Source organism: Heptranchias perlo, chromosome 1, assembly GCF_035084215.1.
Source record: "Heptranchias perlo isolate sHepPer1 chromosome 1, sHepPer1.hap1, whole genome shotgun sequence".
Lineage (NCBI taxonomy): Eukaryota > Metazoa > Chordata > Chondrichthyes > Hexanchiformes > Hexanchidae > Heptranchias > Heptranchias perlo.
The window spans coordinates 39,822,443-39,838,302 of NC_090325.1; the positions used below are offsets into that span (position 1 = coordinate 39,822,443).

The window sequence follows — 15,860 nt, forward strand, 5'->3', positions numbered from 1 at the left end:
ACAGTACTCCAGCTGTGGCCTAACCAGTGTTTTATACAGCTCCATCATAACCTCCTTGCTCTTATATTCTATGCCTCGGCTAATAAAGGCAAGTATCCCATATGCCTTCTTTACCACCTTATCTACCTGTTCCGCCGCCTTCAGGGATCTGTGAACTTGCACACCAAGATCCCTCTGACCCTCTGTCTTGCCTAGGGTCCTCCCATTCATTGTGTATTCCCTTGCCTTGTTAGTCCCTCCAAAGTGCATCACCTCGCACTTTTCCGGGTTAAATTCCATTTGCCACTGTTCCGCCCATCTGACCAACCCATCTATATCGTCCTGCAGACTGAGGCTATCCTCCTCGCTATTTACCACCCTACCAATTTTTGTATCATCAGCGAACTTACTGATCATACCTTTTACATTCATATCCAAGTCATTAATGTAGACCACAAACAGCAAGGGACCCAGCACCGATCCCTGTGGTACCCCACTGGCCACAGGCTTCCAGTCACAAAAACAACTAGTCTCTCTTAAAAATTTCCCTTTCACTGTGAGAAGGCAAAGGTTCTTTGCATAGCATCTGACATTTAGAAGAGTGTGGAGAGGGAAGAGTCAAATCTACCCGACGGTTAGAGGGATGAAATTTCAGCCAAAGTGTAACATGAAAGAAAAGAGGATATAAACTGCACACAGATGGGCCAAAAATCCACAGGGAAGACCCAATGGTGTAAGGGCCGGGATGTACCTGCCGGTTACCTTCGCTCTTGATTCCACCAACGTATGTGGGGTCAGGGGCAGGTCACCTTGTTTAAATAATACTAGCGGGTGCCCTCACCACTTGGGGTTCATCTTGAGCACCCACCAGACAGGGAAGACTGTAAAATGTGGTGGAGGCTGGCTCCTCCAAGAAACATCCTGTATGTGGCCCATGAACCCCTTATAATCTGTCCAATTTTAAAACATTCAGATCGGGGTCATGTCCCAGGCCTGGGTCCCCAGGTGGGCCCCACTTCCACTGACCAACAAGCCCCCTCTCACCTGGCATCCCAGCCTACCACTCTTCCACCAGGCTGGAGCTGAGGAAACTTCCGGCTGGGAGTCCGTCTCCTGGACACATATCCTCTGACCCAGGTGATCTTGTTTGGCGCAGATGAAGACTGGCGAAGAAAGCCGCGACCTGGTGTATCTGGGCCCTTGCCTATTTCCTGGCCCTTGCACTTCACTTCCTTTAGCCTTATGCAGTGAGTGAGAAGGAAGGTCCATGGGTTTTAGGGCTCAGAAACTTTAAAAAGTCAGAATGATTTACAGTCACGCGGCAAAGATCTGGGCCATTAAAAAAATGTAAAAGGCCATGATTTATTGCCTATATATAACTATATTACATTTAAGACTAAACAAAGTGTTGTGACAGCCTCTTAAATTAGTTACTATATCATTAGGAATTGGTCATTTTATTAATCAAGAATAACTCTGCATGGTTTAATAAAAGACTGACCGTGAACATAAGAACATAAGAAACAGGAGCAGGAGTAGGCCATCTGGCCCCTCGAGCCTGCTCCACCATTCAACAAGATCATGGCTGATCTTCTATCTCAACGCTATTTTCCTGCACTATCCCCACATCCCTTGATGCCTTTAATAAATGTCAATTTGTATTGTGATCTTTTTCAGCGGTTTGCTGAGTGCAAGAACGCTTTTAAACATGCATGTCCAACCTGAGCAAGGACTGACCCTCAAGATTATAAAAGATTATGTGATTAAAAGATTACAAAGGTAATGTATCGTTTAATGTTGCATCATAAATGCAGTCATTTGGCAACTAAAAAAATGTGTTTTTTTGGCACCGAATCTAGGCTGACACTGTCGGAGGTGCCGTATTAAACCAAGGCCCCGTTTGCTCTCTCAGGTGGATGTAAAAGATCCTGTGGCACTATTCGAAGAAGTTCAGGAGAGTTCTCCCTGGTGTCCTGGCCAATATTTATCCCTCAATCAACATCACTAAATCAGATTATCTGTTTTGTTCATTGCTGTTTCTGGGAGCTTTCTGTATGCAAATTGACTGCCGCATTTCCTAAATTACAACAGTGACTACACTTCAAAGATACTTCATTGGCTGTAAAGCTTTGGGACGTCCTGAGATCTTGAAAGGTGCAAGTCTTTCTTTCTTCCTTCTTACCTTGTCTGCTCTCTTATGCTACTCTTTTGTTAAACTTGGCAGTTTCCTGATTATTGGCCATCTTCCTCGTCTGATCCTTTGCCACGCCTTTTAGTCACCAAAGCTATTTGCATGCTCTTTAATTCTTTCAATGTCTTTTCATTGCCTCACTGAGATGATCTTTTACATCATCTAACATTTCCTTTCTTTTCTATGAAGCAGTTTGCAGGGGACTAACTAAACCCATTGACTTTCTCTCTGCGATTGGAGTATCTGTTGTTTCTTCCTGTCTCTTTCTCTTTTTTCTCATCCCTATGAAAAGGCTTTCTTGTCTTCCACTTTTTAGTTCTGATGTTTTCTCTTTACAACTGCTGACTGACCTGCTGTCTATTCGCAGCATTTTCTGTTCTAACTTCAGATTTCCAGTATTTCCATATTTTTTTCTTTTTATTTGTGCTATCTGATACCTGCACATGGATTACTTCATCAACAAGTCAAGATGGCCTCGGGCATTAAGATGCTTTTGTTCGAACATGTCTACGAAGATAGGACACTGAAGTTCTGTGCTCTGAGTCCAGAGGGTTTCCCATATCTTCCAGTCGTCCTCAGAATCAATGCAGTGGCATGTCCATCTTAATTAGGGTGATCAGCTGTCACAATAAGTGTAAACTATTGTATGTCACATAGATGCCGAGATTAAATCTACGTGCTCCCGTTGCGAAGAGGAAGGTATCTTGTTTACATCCTAGAGCTTGTCTCAGCTGGAGACTTACTGGATGAGAGGGTATCCTGGAACTGTATTTGTCTTGTGTTAATTAGAATGAGCTGTCTAAGATAATTTGTTCTTAATGGTCTCACACATGAAGATGCTAATAGTTTTATTCAGTTTAGAATGTATACAACACATACCTGCTTGATATTAAAGTACATATCCATTGACAATAGAATTCGAGCAGAGAAGCAAAGAATCTCTGGAGATTTAGTTTGAGACTATTATGTAGTGATAGCAAAGAGTGCCCACAGCTCCTATATAATTACACCAGTAAAGTAGAAGGAAATATTCCCCTTGGTATATGCTAGAGGATATTTTCAAACCTCGACTGATTGCACAAAAGACCTCAGAAGTCTTACTGACCAGAAGGTAACACCACAGTAAGAAGAGATAGAGTGAAGGCCGATACAACAAAAAAATAGGAAAAAAAGGTGAAAGATATCTTGCAAATTATTACAGAATCATGGAATTTCATGACATAGCAGGAGGCCATTCAGCCCATTGTGCCTGTGCTGGATCCCTGAAAGAGTTATCCACTTAAATCCCATTGCCTTATCGTTTCCCCATGCCCTTTTAATTTTTTTCTTTTTCAAAATCCTATCCTCTTCCCTTTTAAAAGCTTTAATGAATTCTTACCATTCTATGGTTTTATCACTAAATTTAGTGAAGCAAAGTATAATTGCTACCTCCTGATTTATTTTGCCTTCTATTTCACTTTTTTCAACCTTGGCAGTGACCAGCACTTCAGACCTTGGAAAGAAAAAAATATCTTGGTTAATTCCACATCTGGGACTTTCAAAAATTAAACCAACATTAAAACCAACCTTAATTACTGGTTTTACTTTAAAGTCTAAGGTTTATATTTTCCATCATTTGCTGATTTTAGTGAAAAAGTAGCAGTGAATATAAAACAAGGAACACCACTTTCTACTCATGTCTACTCCTTAGCTAAAATTAGCAAATGGTAGAAAATGTGCCCCTAAGTAAGTCAGATCAAGAAAAGCAATGTAACCTAAAATTAGTGTTGTTAATTAAAAAAATTATAATAATACATTACAACAGGTTATGACAGGAGAAGGTACAACTGTCAACATTAATCAAGATGACTATTGGAGCTGTAGCGTTTGTGGTTGTCTTCTTGAAGATTTTATAATTGAAGTGAACACAGTGTCAGGTCTGAGGTATAAACTATTGCCTCAGGGAAGTAGTTTTGCAGCAGTGGGGATGGTTATTGGTGAAAGTGGTAGATTTCCTTTCTTCCAAACCATAAAGGGAGCATTTGCAGCGTATCCTGTTGCTCTGCTGAATTTTCCAAGCAAAGGGGAATGCTTTGTCAGATAAAAAGGTGTAATGTGTGACACCATGTAAACTGTCATTTTGTATTCTGCTTCTGCCCTCGGAGTTGCATTCTTCGATGTGACATTTTAGGTATCTGAGTACCCGATTGCAGAATGGAAATTGATATGCAAAAGTTTTATACACCATTACTAGCTCTTAAATTTGCAGTGATATACCAGGAGAGATGGATTCAATTATCTATCCATCTCCTCTCTGGCTTTACTGTTACAATAAATAAATAATAGTGGATATTTTATAGGATCTATCCATATATATACATATATACATACAGAATTAAACTAAATTGTTAAGCATTTCTTCAACACTCTTTTGCTTTATTTTCAGAATTCTTCCACTTTACGCATACACCATGTGCTTATTTATTGGGATATATTCGCTTATTCCCTGGAAGTCCTTGGGAGAAAATCCAAAGTCCCGTTTGGATAAATGCAGGAAGTCCTGGTGGACAAATCTGTTATTTCTCAACAACTTCATTTTGATTGACCAACGTGTAAGTCTTTTCCTAATAGAAAGTCAGGCTGTTTATGATTTACACTGACGTTTTTACTATTGTGCAAGCTACATGACCAGTGTTTCATCTGTCATATGGTGCTAAATAGAACCACAGCTATAGTTATTGGAGAAGATAATGATCTCTATATTAACGACCCTACAACTGGTGGGAGAGGGTGGAGGTGGGGGGGGGGGGGGGGGCTTTAAAAATGAACAAAACAGGGAACACGACCCAAACCACCATTTTCACAGCGGTGTGTTTCGGGGGGTACGAGTGCGGGACGCTTCATTAACATATTTAAATCAGGATCGGACAGTGCAATTGGGAACTTGATTTAAATTTAACAGTTGCTGCGCGGGTTTCCCATGGCACAGGAAACCTGATAGTGAAAGAATCATAGAAATTTATGGCACAGAAGGAGGCCATTCGGCCCATCGTGTCTGTGGTGGCAAAAAAGAACTATCCAACCTATTCTCATTTTCCTGCTCTTGGTCCATAGCTGTGTAGGTTACGGCACCTCAATTGCACATCCAAGTACCCTTTAAATGCGAAGAGGGTTTCTGCCTCTACCATCCTCTCAGGCAGTGAGTTCCAGACCCCCACCACTCTCTGAGTGAAAATATTTCTCCTCAACTCCCCTCTAATCCTTCTACCTGTTTCTTTAAATCTATGCCCCCTGGTTATTGACCTCTCTGCTAAGGGAAGTAGGTCCTTCCTATCCACTCTATCCAGGCCCCTCATAATTTTATACACCTCAATTAAATCTCCCCTCAGCCTCCTCTGTTCCAAAGAAAACAACCCCAGCCTATCCAATCGTTCCTCGTAGCTAAAATTCTCCAGTCCTGGCAACATCCTCATAAAAAGAGAGGCAGAAGCTGCCGACTGAAGAAGGTAATTGCCTTTTACAGCACTCTTTGTGGGCCAGGAGGAGCAGGAGTGCTCCCCGGGCCCCTCAAGGAAGCCTTTGGCCTCCCTCCTGCTGACTGCGGCTTCTTTATCCCCCCACTGCTGCGGTCGGCGACCTCCCCCCAAGCACCAATGTCCTCTCCATGCCGGGTTTTCCAAGTGCTACTGTGCTCCCCCACACCTTCCCTGCCTCCCCGTAAATATCGAGGCCAATGATTCAAATGTACCATGAATACATTGTTTGAATGGTTATTGGACATGTAGGAGGAAGGGCAGTGGCTACATTGGTAGTGTGATAATATTTTACACGAGAGACTTCAGTTTGAATCTCAACTCTGACTGATACTCAAATTAAGTTGCCCTTAGTTATGTTACCTTAGAGAAGATAATCACATCACAAATATGTTATGTCCAATTAATGTATGTATGCTTTGTGCTGCTGGATCTTTGACCTTATAGTCAACATGGCCACAATCATTTAAAGTTATTAGGATTTCATTTCAAAAGTTTTGCATAAAAAGAGAGGCAGGAGAGGGGAAGGCCGGAGATCGGGGCTTGTGCGGGGGGGGGCGGATGAGAGGCCATCACGGGAGAGGGAAAGCCGGAGATCGGTGCTTGGGTTGGGGGGGGAGGACGGGGGGAGAGGTTGGCCGTGATCGTGGCATGGAGAGGACATCGGTGCTTGGGGGGAGGTCGCCGATCGCAGGTAGAGGACTCTTTTTTGGACCAGGGATAAATGCACCACATGCTGTGGGTGTAAGCCTTACTGCTCAGTTTTGATTCTTGGTCTGTGCCAAAATAACTGATATCAGCTCAAGTGGTGGTGCAGGAAAGGGGGGAAGGGAATATCAACCATGGTTCTTATTCCTGATCAATATCCAGTGATCCCTGCTGGAAAGTGTGGCATTGAATTAGGATGGGATCAGGCTTTACTGCAATGCTGCTCTAGGGCCAATGGTGCATTAACAATTACCGTGGAGGCTTACACAGAAAGAATGGCAAGCTAACATTGGTTGATTGTCACCCATGGAACCATACTGCAGCATGAGTCACCGTCTTCAGGAGAGGAGAGTAGACATTCCAGTGATGCTGTTGTGTAGCAGAACTTCTGCCCGGCGCAGGACCTCATTCCAAAACCTGGAAAAGGGGCCATTAACACATGGGGAGAGGGGACCACTCCAAGAGGGGGAAACCACAGGCTAGTCGGCCCAAAGACCACAAGGGTTGTGAAATGTTTCAACGAGTTTCCCACACTGGCAGAACTTAGTGATCCTCAATCTCCTTTGGCTTCAATTGAAATTGAATTATATTCCTGATGGGGCCCACTTGCAGCCTGGAATGGCACCTGTACCTGATTTCCACAGACACAGATATGGGTCAATTGGAAGCATATCTGACGGGATTTCCAGGGTTGCCCGGGAACCCCCACCCAGAGATCACATCAAACTGCTATCAAGATGTGGAGAGGGGCAGAAGAAGTGCATTCCTCCCCTCTGTCGGAATTTGCTGTGCCTGTTGTGAAGGGTTGGAAAGCTGGAGGATCCGAGTTCCACCCCAAATTCTGATGTCTCCGCCTTTGCAGTGTTCAAATTCCACCTCAAAAAGGAGCAGGATTTCTGGGCTAGGATATTCTAAGAAATAAAAGAAACATACTGCATTACATTTAATATGAAATAGCTTACCAAAAAATTCTGTGTTTGCAGTGCATGGGATGGACATGGTATCTTGCAAATGACTTCCAGTTTTACATCACAACACCTCTTTTCATCTTTCTGCTGTACCGGTAAGCGTTATTATTTACTGGTGTCATGCTGTTGCTGTTATAATGAACAATTACATTGGATGCCCAGTGGTTCAGTGGTCGATGCATTGGTATTCTAGGGTAGATTTTGTGATTGGGTTTTTGGTCGGGTATGTAGGTTGGTGTGTTATGAGCATCCATTTGATCATTGGTGTGCTGATCTCACATGATTTTGCAGGGTTCACTTCATTTACTTAATGTGGGTGATCTCCGGGCCCATCTTAAGCCTAGCATTGGGAACTTGCCAGAGAGAAACAGTAAATCACATGTAAGCTGTCCTTACAGAGCCATTGTGGTGATGGGTAAAATTAAAGGACCTGGCCACTTAAAGGTAAGTGGCCACATATATTGGGGGGGGGGGGGGGGTAAAAATGTTGGCAGCTTTCTAATATTTGTAATGTATACTAGTTGATCTTCTGTGTTGTTGCACACAGAGAATCAAGATCAAATGTAGTCTTTAGATGAAACAGGGTGCACAAATATAGCTCAGTCCCCATTTTATTATTTTTATACAATCCTTTGATACTATATTATTTATAGCTGAATAGCAAAGCTTATGGCAATTTTGGAAGCAGTGGAGTAGAGTTGGTTGGATCATAAGAGTTTATTTGTAGTACAGGCTGATAGAGCAAAAAAGATGCTACAGTGCCACCAATAATGGGGTGGGGGATGGCAATTACAGCATGGCAAATTTACGTACACAGTTTCCATTATAAATGTGAATACAGGGCCCTGAAATTCCTGGGACATGACAGGTGGAAAGCCTTAATTCCACCAAGGGCGACCAAGAATTTGGGACAGGACCTCGTTTTGTCAGGTTCCTGCTCCATTTACATTTGCCCTTCAAATTCCAAGAGGGATCCATGGGTGGATCTTCTGCCACCCGTCAACACCGCACCCCCCTCCCCCCACTCACACACATCAAGGTGGCCTATCTGTGGGTGTTACCAGGCTTTTCCAGGGAGTTCTGCCCAGTCTGCCGCTAAAAGTTTTCAGAGTCTTTTAGGCAGCACTGAAGCATGCCTGGAAGGTGGTGGAGCAGACAATGTGAGGGCAGAGGTGACCATTGCTATCACTGGCAGTTCCAGACCCACAGTGCATGTCAGCTGCAGGTCTTGTTGCAGCAGATGGCACAGGTTCTGTCACTGCCTCCCTGGTCATTTGGAGCATCTGCATGTAGATCTACTCTGCCTGTCAGTATTGGTGTGAGGTTACCACAGTCTGGTGCAGTCTTACCTACCTGGCATCTACCTGTTGCTCCTCTAAAAAAAAAATGTAAGTAAAGCAGAATTCCCACGGGGCAACCCATTGTGGCAATATTGTAGATGTTGCAAAAAAAGTGGTTGTGGCAAATAACTTGGCACAAAACTTCCTGAGCAGCTAAGTGCTGACAGGGGGAAAAAGAACAAAAATCAATAAAAGCTGGAAAATTAGTCTCAAAATACAACAAATAGTCTTGTTATCGACCTCTTTAAATGCACTTCCACGTACAGCACGTTCCCAAGCAATCCTTGGTGCCCATTTTACATGGGTGGGTAATGACTCAGGGAAATTGCATCACAAGCTCCAAGAAATTGCATGGACATTCAAATGATGTTACCAGAGTCTCATTAAAATCTTGGGGAGTCCATTGGGAAACATGGCTGGGGTTCTTGTTGACATAGCAGGGGGAGGAGGATTTGGTGTAGTCTTGGGAAATTCTCTCCATTTATCTGAATAGGCTTCAAGTGGCCTGGCCTTGAAATAAATTCTTAATGGTGACAGGCGAGATGGAAAATGAGTATCGCTGCCATTGCTCATCAGCATGAGCAGAATTTTTTTTTATTTAAAGAGCAGGCAGAGTAACTTTTCTATCTGTGTTCAGGAACAGACTGCTAATGATTGTTCTGGCAGGATTTCTGTTGTTGGCCTGTTTCATTGTCACTGCTTTGATCTCATGGTTCTTCAAACTGCCAATAGGACTTCACTTGGATACCAGGTAAGCATTGAATCTGACTACTATTACAAGCTCGGGCAGTTAACTCTGGATAATATGTATAAGTCTAGAAATTACCGTCATCAATATTAACAGATAAATGCTTAATGTGTTCATATGACAGTTCTCCATTCGCTATTTTAACAGAAGTGTTAGCCTGTTTATTTTAACTGGGTTAATGGCCGTAAAGTTCCTCAGAACTGCTACGTCTCCACTGCCTTAACTTCACTGGAAGTACGGCAGAAATGCCATTTACGTGCATAAATGGGGCTCCATCGCTCTTCCGGGGAAGTTACAGCAGCGGAGTGGGAGCATGGCAAACAAGTGCATGAAACATTCGTCCACTGACATCATCAACAGTAATTTCCAGGCTATAATTTCTAGTCATACTCAACACGGGGACAAACATTATGAGGAGTTGCAGGATATGATTTATACCCCATGGGCTTTTATTATGCATGCAGTTTATGTGAATCATATCTCACAGAGCTTCAGAATATATCTCTATGCTTTGAAGATTCACTTTGAATGAGATTTACATCCATGGAAGGAGTTACATTGAGGTGAGGACAAAATAGTGAGTGTACCCCAGTAAGCAGTGTTACAACCACTATTGTTTCTCATTTATTTTATATTAACAACTTGGATTCAGAAGCTCAAAGCAAACTGGTCAAATTTGCAAATGAAAGGTATCTAAGAGGGATAGCTGAATCTGAGGACATAGCTTGGGAACTACAAAATGAGTTAGACTAAATAGATAAATGGGTTGACTAAATTTAATATGAAAAAGTGTAAAGTACTTCACATAGGAAGAAAAAATGGGCTACATAATGAAGTCAAAATAGCTAAAGATGAAGTTGAACAAAACCTAGTGGTTTTAGTAGACTCAATGCTCGTCATGCTCATCCGCTGCAGAGCAGCTATCAACAAAGTAAATATATAGCCAAAGCAGCAGAGTACAAGTGAGAGGAAGTCATGCTTAAACTGTAAGGCCTGGAATTATCATAGAGGTTCTCCTGATCTCAAGCCATAACTTCAACAGATTGCTAGAACCCCCAGAGAAACAGCGTAAATGTCTGAACACGGCCATTTCTCCAGGGGTTCCGCAGATCCCCGCTAAAATTCAGGGCCTAAAGCTTTCTGGTCAAGCCACATCTTGATTGCTGTGTACAGTTCTGGTCACAAAGACGCAAGGGAGAGATTCAAGCCTTGGATGTGATTCAAAGAAGAGCTATGAGACTTCACTGTAACTAACGCCAGGGACTGAGTATTTCTTCTTTTGATGACGCGCATGTGCGGGACGTCGATCTTGACGTGCATGCACATTGTAGGTCACCCCCTGCCCTCACAGCTGTTCACTAAAAGCGTGGACCGGAGGCCGATAACCGAGCACCAAAAATGCAGCCGATGCTGATAGCCATGAGGGGATGGAGAGCAGAGCAGCGGAAGGGGGGAGGGAAGCAGAAGCAGCGGGGGAAAGGGGGGGAGTGGAAGCAGCGGTGGAAGGGGAAGCAGATGCAAAGGGGGAAGAGGGAAAGCAGAGGCGGAAGGGGAGACGCAGAGGAGGAAGGAGGAGAAGCAGAAGTAGCAGGGGAAGAGGAGAAGCAGAAGCAGAAGGGGAAGAGGAGAAGCAGAAGCGAAGGGAGAAGCAGAAGCAGAGGGGGAAGGGGGAGAAGCAGAGGGGGAAGGGAGAAGCAGAAGCAGAGGGGGAAGGGGAGAAGCAGAGGGGCAAAGCAGTAGCAGAAGGGGAAGGGAGAAGAAGGGGGAGAAGCAGAAGAAAGGGGAGTTGCAGGAGCACGGGGTGGGGGGGAGGGTCTGGTGAAGCAGGAGCCCAGAGGGAGCAGAGCAAGGGGTGGGTTGGGGGCAGGGGGGAGAATGTGATTCAGGTGTTTGGGGGCAGGGAGGGAAAGAGAGGGTGAATGTGGTCCAGATGGGGAGATGGATCACTTTCTCCTCCTCCCCCCGTTAGACGTGAATCATGCTCTTGAGCATGAACAGCAGCGAGTTGATTTCTCGGAAAGCCGGAGCACGCGCGGCAAGTGACTTCAATAATGTAAAAGGTGACAACCCCCCCCCCACCCTCCTCCACTTTCCACCCAATAAACCTGCAAACAATCCATGACCCACGCACAATACCCCATCCGTCACCATAGCTCTCTCCCAGTATGTTTAGTTTGGCGGGAGTGATTAGCGTCAGTGTGGGTACTTCTGGTTTTCGATCAACGCGTGATGTCCTTCTGCACATGTGCCCTGCCACCCGATGACGTCACTCTCAGGGCATACTGAAAATCTACTGCTCCGCTAGTGACGTCACTTCCAATGATGTCATCCTCATCTGTTCTCGTTGAATGAAATGCGCCTCACAAAACCAACCTTGCAGCTCAAATTATGTAAAATAGTCAATGCTGTAGATTTGTCAAATTCAGCCTCAGAGAAATGGTTGCAGCACCCTACATGATCAAGCAATGCCCATTCATGGGACCACATATTTGAAGGGGCCCACAAGTCAATTGCTGGGTTGGCTCGGCGTGGAGTGTTTTCAGAGTCAAAACGAGGTGGGAGGCTGCTCAATGTGAAGGCCTCACTTTTCCCGCAAAGGGGAGTTTTTACAGATCATGCTGATAGCATTTGACAAGGCTCCACATAACAAAAATGAGAGCATATGGAATTGGCTTAGATAGGGAATTGGTTAGTAGGTAGAAGATAGAGACTAGGGATAATGGGTATGTACTCAAATTGGCAGGATGTGACTAGTGGTGTCCCCCAGTGATTTGTACTGGAGCCACAGCTTTTCACTATATTTATAAATGACTTGGATGAAGGAATAGAGAGCTGTATATCTAAGTTTGCTGACGACACTAAGTTAGGTGGTACAGTAAATAGTGTAGATGGGAGCAGAAAGTTGCAAAGGGACATTGATAGATTAAGTGAATGGGCAAAACTGTGGCGATGGAATTTAATGTGGGAAAGTGTGAGGTCATCCACTTTGGACCCAAGAAAGAAAGATCAGAGTATTTTCTAAATGGTGAGAAGCTAGGAACTGTGGGTGAGCAGAGAGATTTAGGGGTCCAGGAACAGAAATCACTAAAAGCAAGCGGACAGGTACAAAAAATAATTAAAAAGGCTAATGGAATGTTGGCCTTTAACTCAAGAGGGCTGGAATACAAAGGGGTGAAAGTTATGTTACAGCTGTACAGAGCTCTGGTTAGACCTTGTTTAGAGTACCGTATTCATCTCTGGGCACCGCACCTCAGGAAGGATATATTGGTCTTGGAGGGGGTGCAGCGCAGGTTCACCAGAATGGTACCAGGGTTAAAAGGTTTAAACCATAACGACAGGTTGCATAAACTAGGCTTGAATTCCCTTGAGTATATAAGATTAAGGGGTGATCGAATTCATAGAATCATTGGTTACAGCACAGAAGGAGGCCATTCGGCCCATCGAGCCCATGCTGGATCTTTGTCAAAGCAATCCACTTAGTCCCATTCCCCTGCTCTTTCCCTGCAGCCCTGCAAATTTTCTCCCTTCAAGTGTTTGTCCAAATCCTTTTTGAAAGCCACCATTGAATCTGCTTCCACCACTCGTTCAGGCAGCGCATTCCAGGTCATAACTACACACTGCATAAAAAAGTTTTTCCTCATGTTGCCATTGCTTCTTTTGCCGATCACCTTAAATCTGTATCGTCTGGTTCTTGATCCTTCCACCAATGGAAACAGTTTCTCTTTATTTACTTTATCTAAATCTTTCATGATTTTGAACACTTCTATCAAATCTCCTCTTAACCTTCTCTGCTGTCAGGAGAACAACCCCAGCTTCTCTAGTCTATTCACGTAACTGAAGTCCCTCATCCCTAGAACCAATCTAGTAAATCTTTTCTGCACCTCCTCTAAGGCCTTCACATCCTTCCTAAAGTGTGGTGTCCAGAATTGGATACAATACTCCACTTGTGGCCGAACCAGTATTTTATGTTCATCATAACTTCCTTGCTTTTGTACTCAATGCCTTTATTTATAAAGCCCAGGATCCCATATGCCTTTTTAACAGCTTTCTCAACCTGTCCTGTCCAAAGATTTGTGCACATATACCCCCAGGTCTCTCTGTTCCTGCACTCCCTTTAGAATTGTACCATTTAGTTTATATTGCTTTTCATCATTCTTCCTACCAAAATGTATCACTTCGCATTTCTCTGCACTAAATTTCATCTGCCATGTGTCCGCCCATTCCACCAACCTGTATATGTCCTGTTGAAGTCTATTACTATCCTCCTCACTGTTTACTACATTTCTGAGCTTTGTATCATCTGAAAATTTTGAAATTGTGCCTTGTACACCCAAGTCCAAGTCATTAATATATATATATAAAAAAGCAAAGGTCCTAGTATCGACACCTGGGGAACACCACTGTATACCACTCTCCAGTCCGAAAAACAACCGTTCACCACTACTCTCTGTTACTCACTTAGTCAATTTTGGATCCATGCTGCCGCTGCCTCTTTTATTCTATGGGCTTCAATTTTATTGACAAGCCTATTATGTGGCACTTTATCAAACGCCTTTTGGAAGTCCATATGCAAAACATCAACCGCATTGTCCTCATCAACCCTTTCTGTTACCTCATCAAAAAACTCAATCAATTTAGTTAAACATGATTTGCCTTTAACAATCCATGCTAGCTTTCCTTAATTAATCCACACTTGTCCAAGTGACTATTAATTTCGTCCCGGATTATCATTTCTAAAAGCCTCACCACCACCGAGGTTAAACCGAGTTGCCGGGTTTATCCCTACACCCTTTCTTGAGCAAGGTTGTAACATTTGCAATTCTCCAGTCCTCTGGCACCACCCCCATATCTAAGGAGGTTTGGAAGATTATGGTCTGAGCCTCCGCAATTTCCACCCTTACTTCCCTCAGCAACCTGGGTTGTCTCTCATCCAGACCGAGTGACTTAAACAATTGAGGTGTTTAAGATGATTAAAGGACTTGATAGGGTAGATAGAGAGATACTATTTCCTCTGCGGTGGGAGTCCAGAACAAAGGGGCATAACCTTAAAATTGGAGTTAGGATGTCAGAAAGCACTTCTTCACAAAAAGGGTAGTGGAAATCTGGAACTCTCTCCTCAAAAAGCTGTTGAGGCTAGGGGTCAATTGAAAATTTCAAAACTGAAATTGATAGAATTTTGTTAGGTAAGGGTATTAAGGGATATGAAACCAAAGTGGGTAAATGAAGCTAACATACAGATCAACCATGATCTAATTGAATGGCGGAACAGGCTTGAGGGGCTCAATGACCTCCTCCTATTCCTATGTTCCTGTCGCCGTCCAGGAGATCAATGTAGCCACCGGCCAAACATTAGGAGGAGGGTATAGCAGCTGTTGTCACTTCTGTAGTGGTAACAATTACTGCCCGTGCATTTGAATTTAGCAACTCCCCCACCCCCACTCCCTGTTCATTTGATTCCAGTGGGTGCACTGCCAGCAGAAAGATCAGGGCCACAGAGAGATCCTGGGAGGGAAATCATGGCAAAAATCGAGGTGGCCAGTTCTGGTGCGGAGTTTGGGCTGAGGGGCCCTGCCCCACTCCACTTGCCAGACCACCTCCCAGAAGTGGGTGGTTTTCATAAGGAAAGTCCAGGCCTTTGTGTCAGAGGAAGTTGTGAACCGTCTGCTGCTCAGACCGCACCTTGACTCCCTTGTGCAGTGCTGGTCACTGAGGTACAAGGGAACTACTGATGTACTGTGGCCAGTGCAGAGAAAAACCAGAAGGAAGACCACTAGTATAGGAGAAAACAACATAGATTCAAACATAGGAATGATATCAAGAAATTGTTCTTCACACAAAGAGGGGTCAATACTTCATTCATGGCGAGCCAAATGGCTTTACTCATCCATAGATATCTTGTGATCTCTTTTTCTTGAATGAAGAAGAGAAGGGGCAATGGAAAGAGGATGAGGAGCATTCATAGATATGCATAACATAACTGGCAGGGCAGCTGTAGGAATGAAGAGGAGACACTGTGCAGTTTGTGTTGACTGCAATTCCCAACAGCTATCGTCTGTATTCCAAGAGACACTGTGCGTTATCTGCAGCTGTGGAGTAGAAGGCAACGCCGCTGTCCATTGGCCTCATATCTGTCTGCCATCTTTCCCACAAGTCCAAGTTTGAACCTCTCCGATCAGGTTTCGGCCCTAATCAAAGTCAAAAGTGACATCCTCTGTGACTGTGGCTGTCCTCATCTTTATTTCAGTAGTTTTTAAACACCATTAACTGCACCATCCTTCTCCAATGCCTCTCCGTTGTCCAGCTGAGTGGGAATGCCCTTACTTTGTTCCGCTATTACCTATCCAGTCGTAGCAAGAGAATTCCGGCAATGGCTTCTCTTCCCGCCCCCGCACCGTTACCTCTGGAGTCCCCCAT

At 44.0% G+C, this 15,860-nt stretch overlaps 1 protein-coding gene across 1 annotated transcript in view; it reads left to right on the forward strand.

The window, feature by feature from the left end:
* Window positions 1-15,860, forward strand: part of oacyl (O-acyltransferase like) — a 45,636-nt gene that overhangs the window by 14,775 nt on the left and 15,001 nt on the right. The window contains 4 exon segments of the mRNA XM_067989922.1: window positions 1,657-1,758; window positions 4,596-4,761; window positions 7,374-7,453; window positions 9,336-9,449. Of these exon segments, the coding sequence (XP_067846023.1) occupies window positions 1,657-1,758; window positions 4,596-4,761; window positions 7,374-7,453; window positions 9,336-9,449 (462 nt within the window).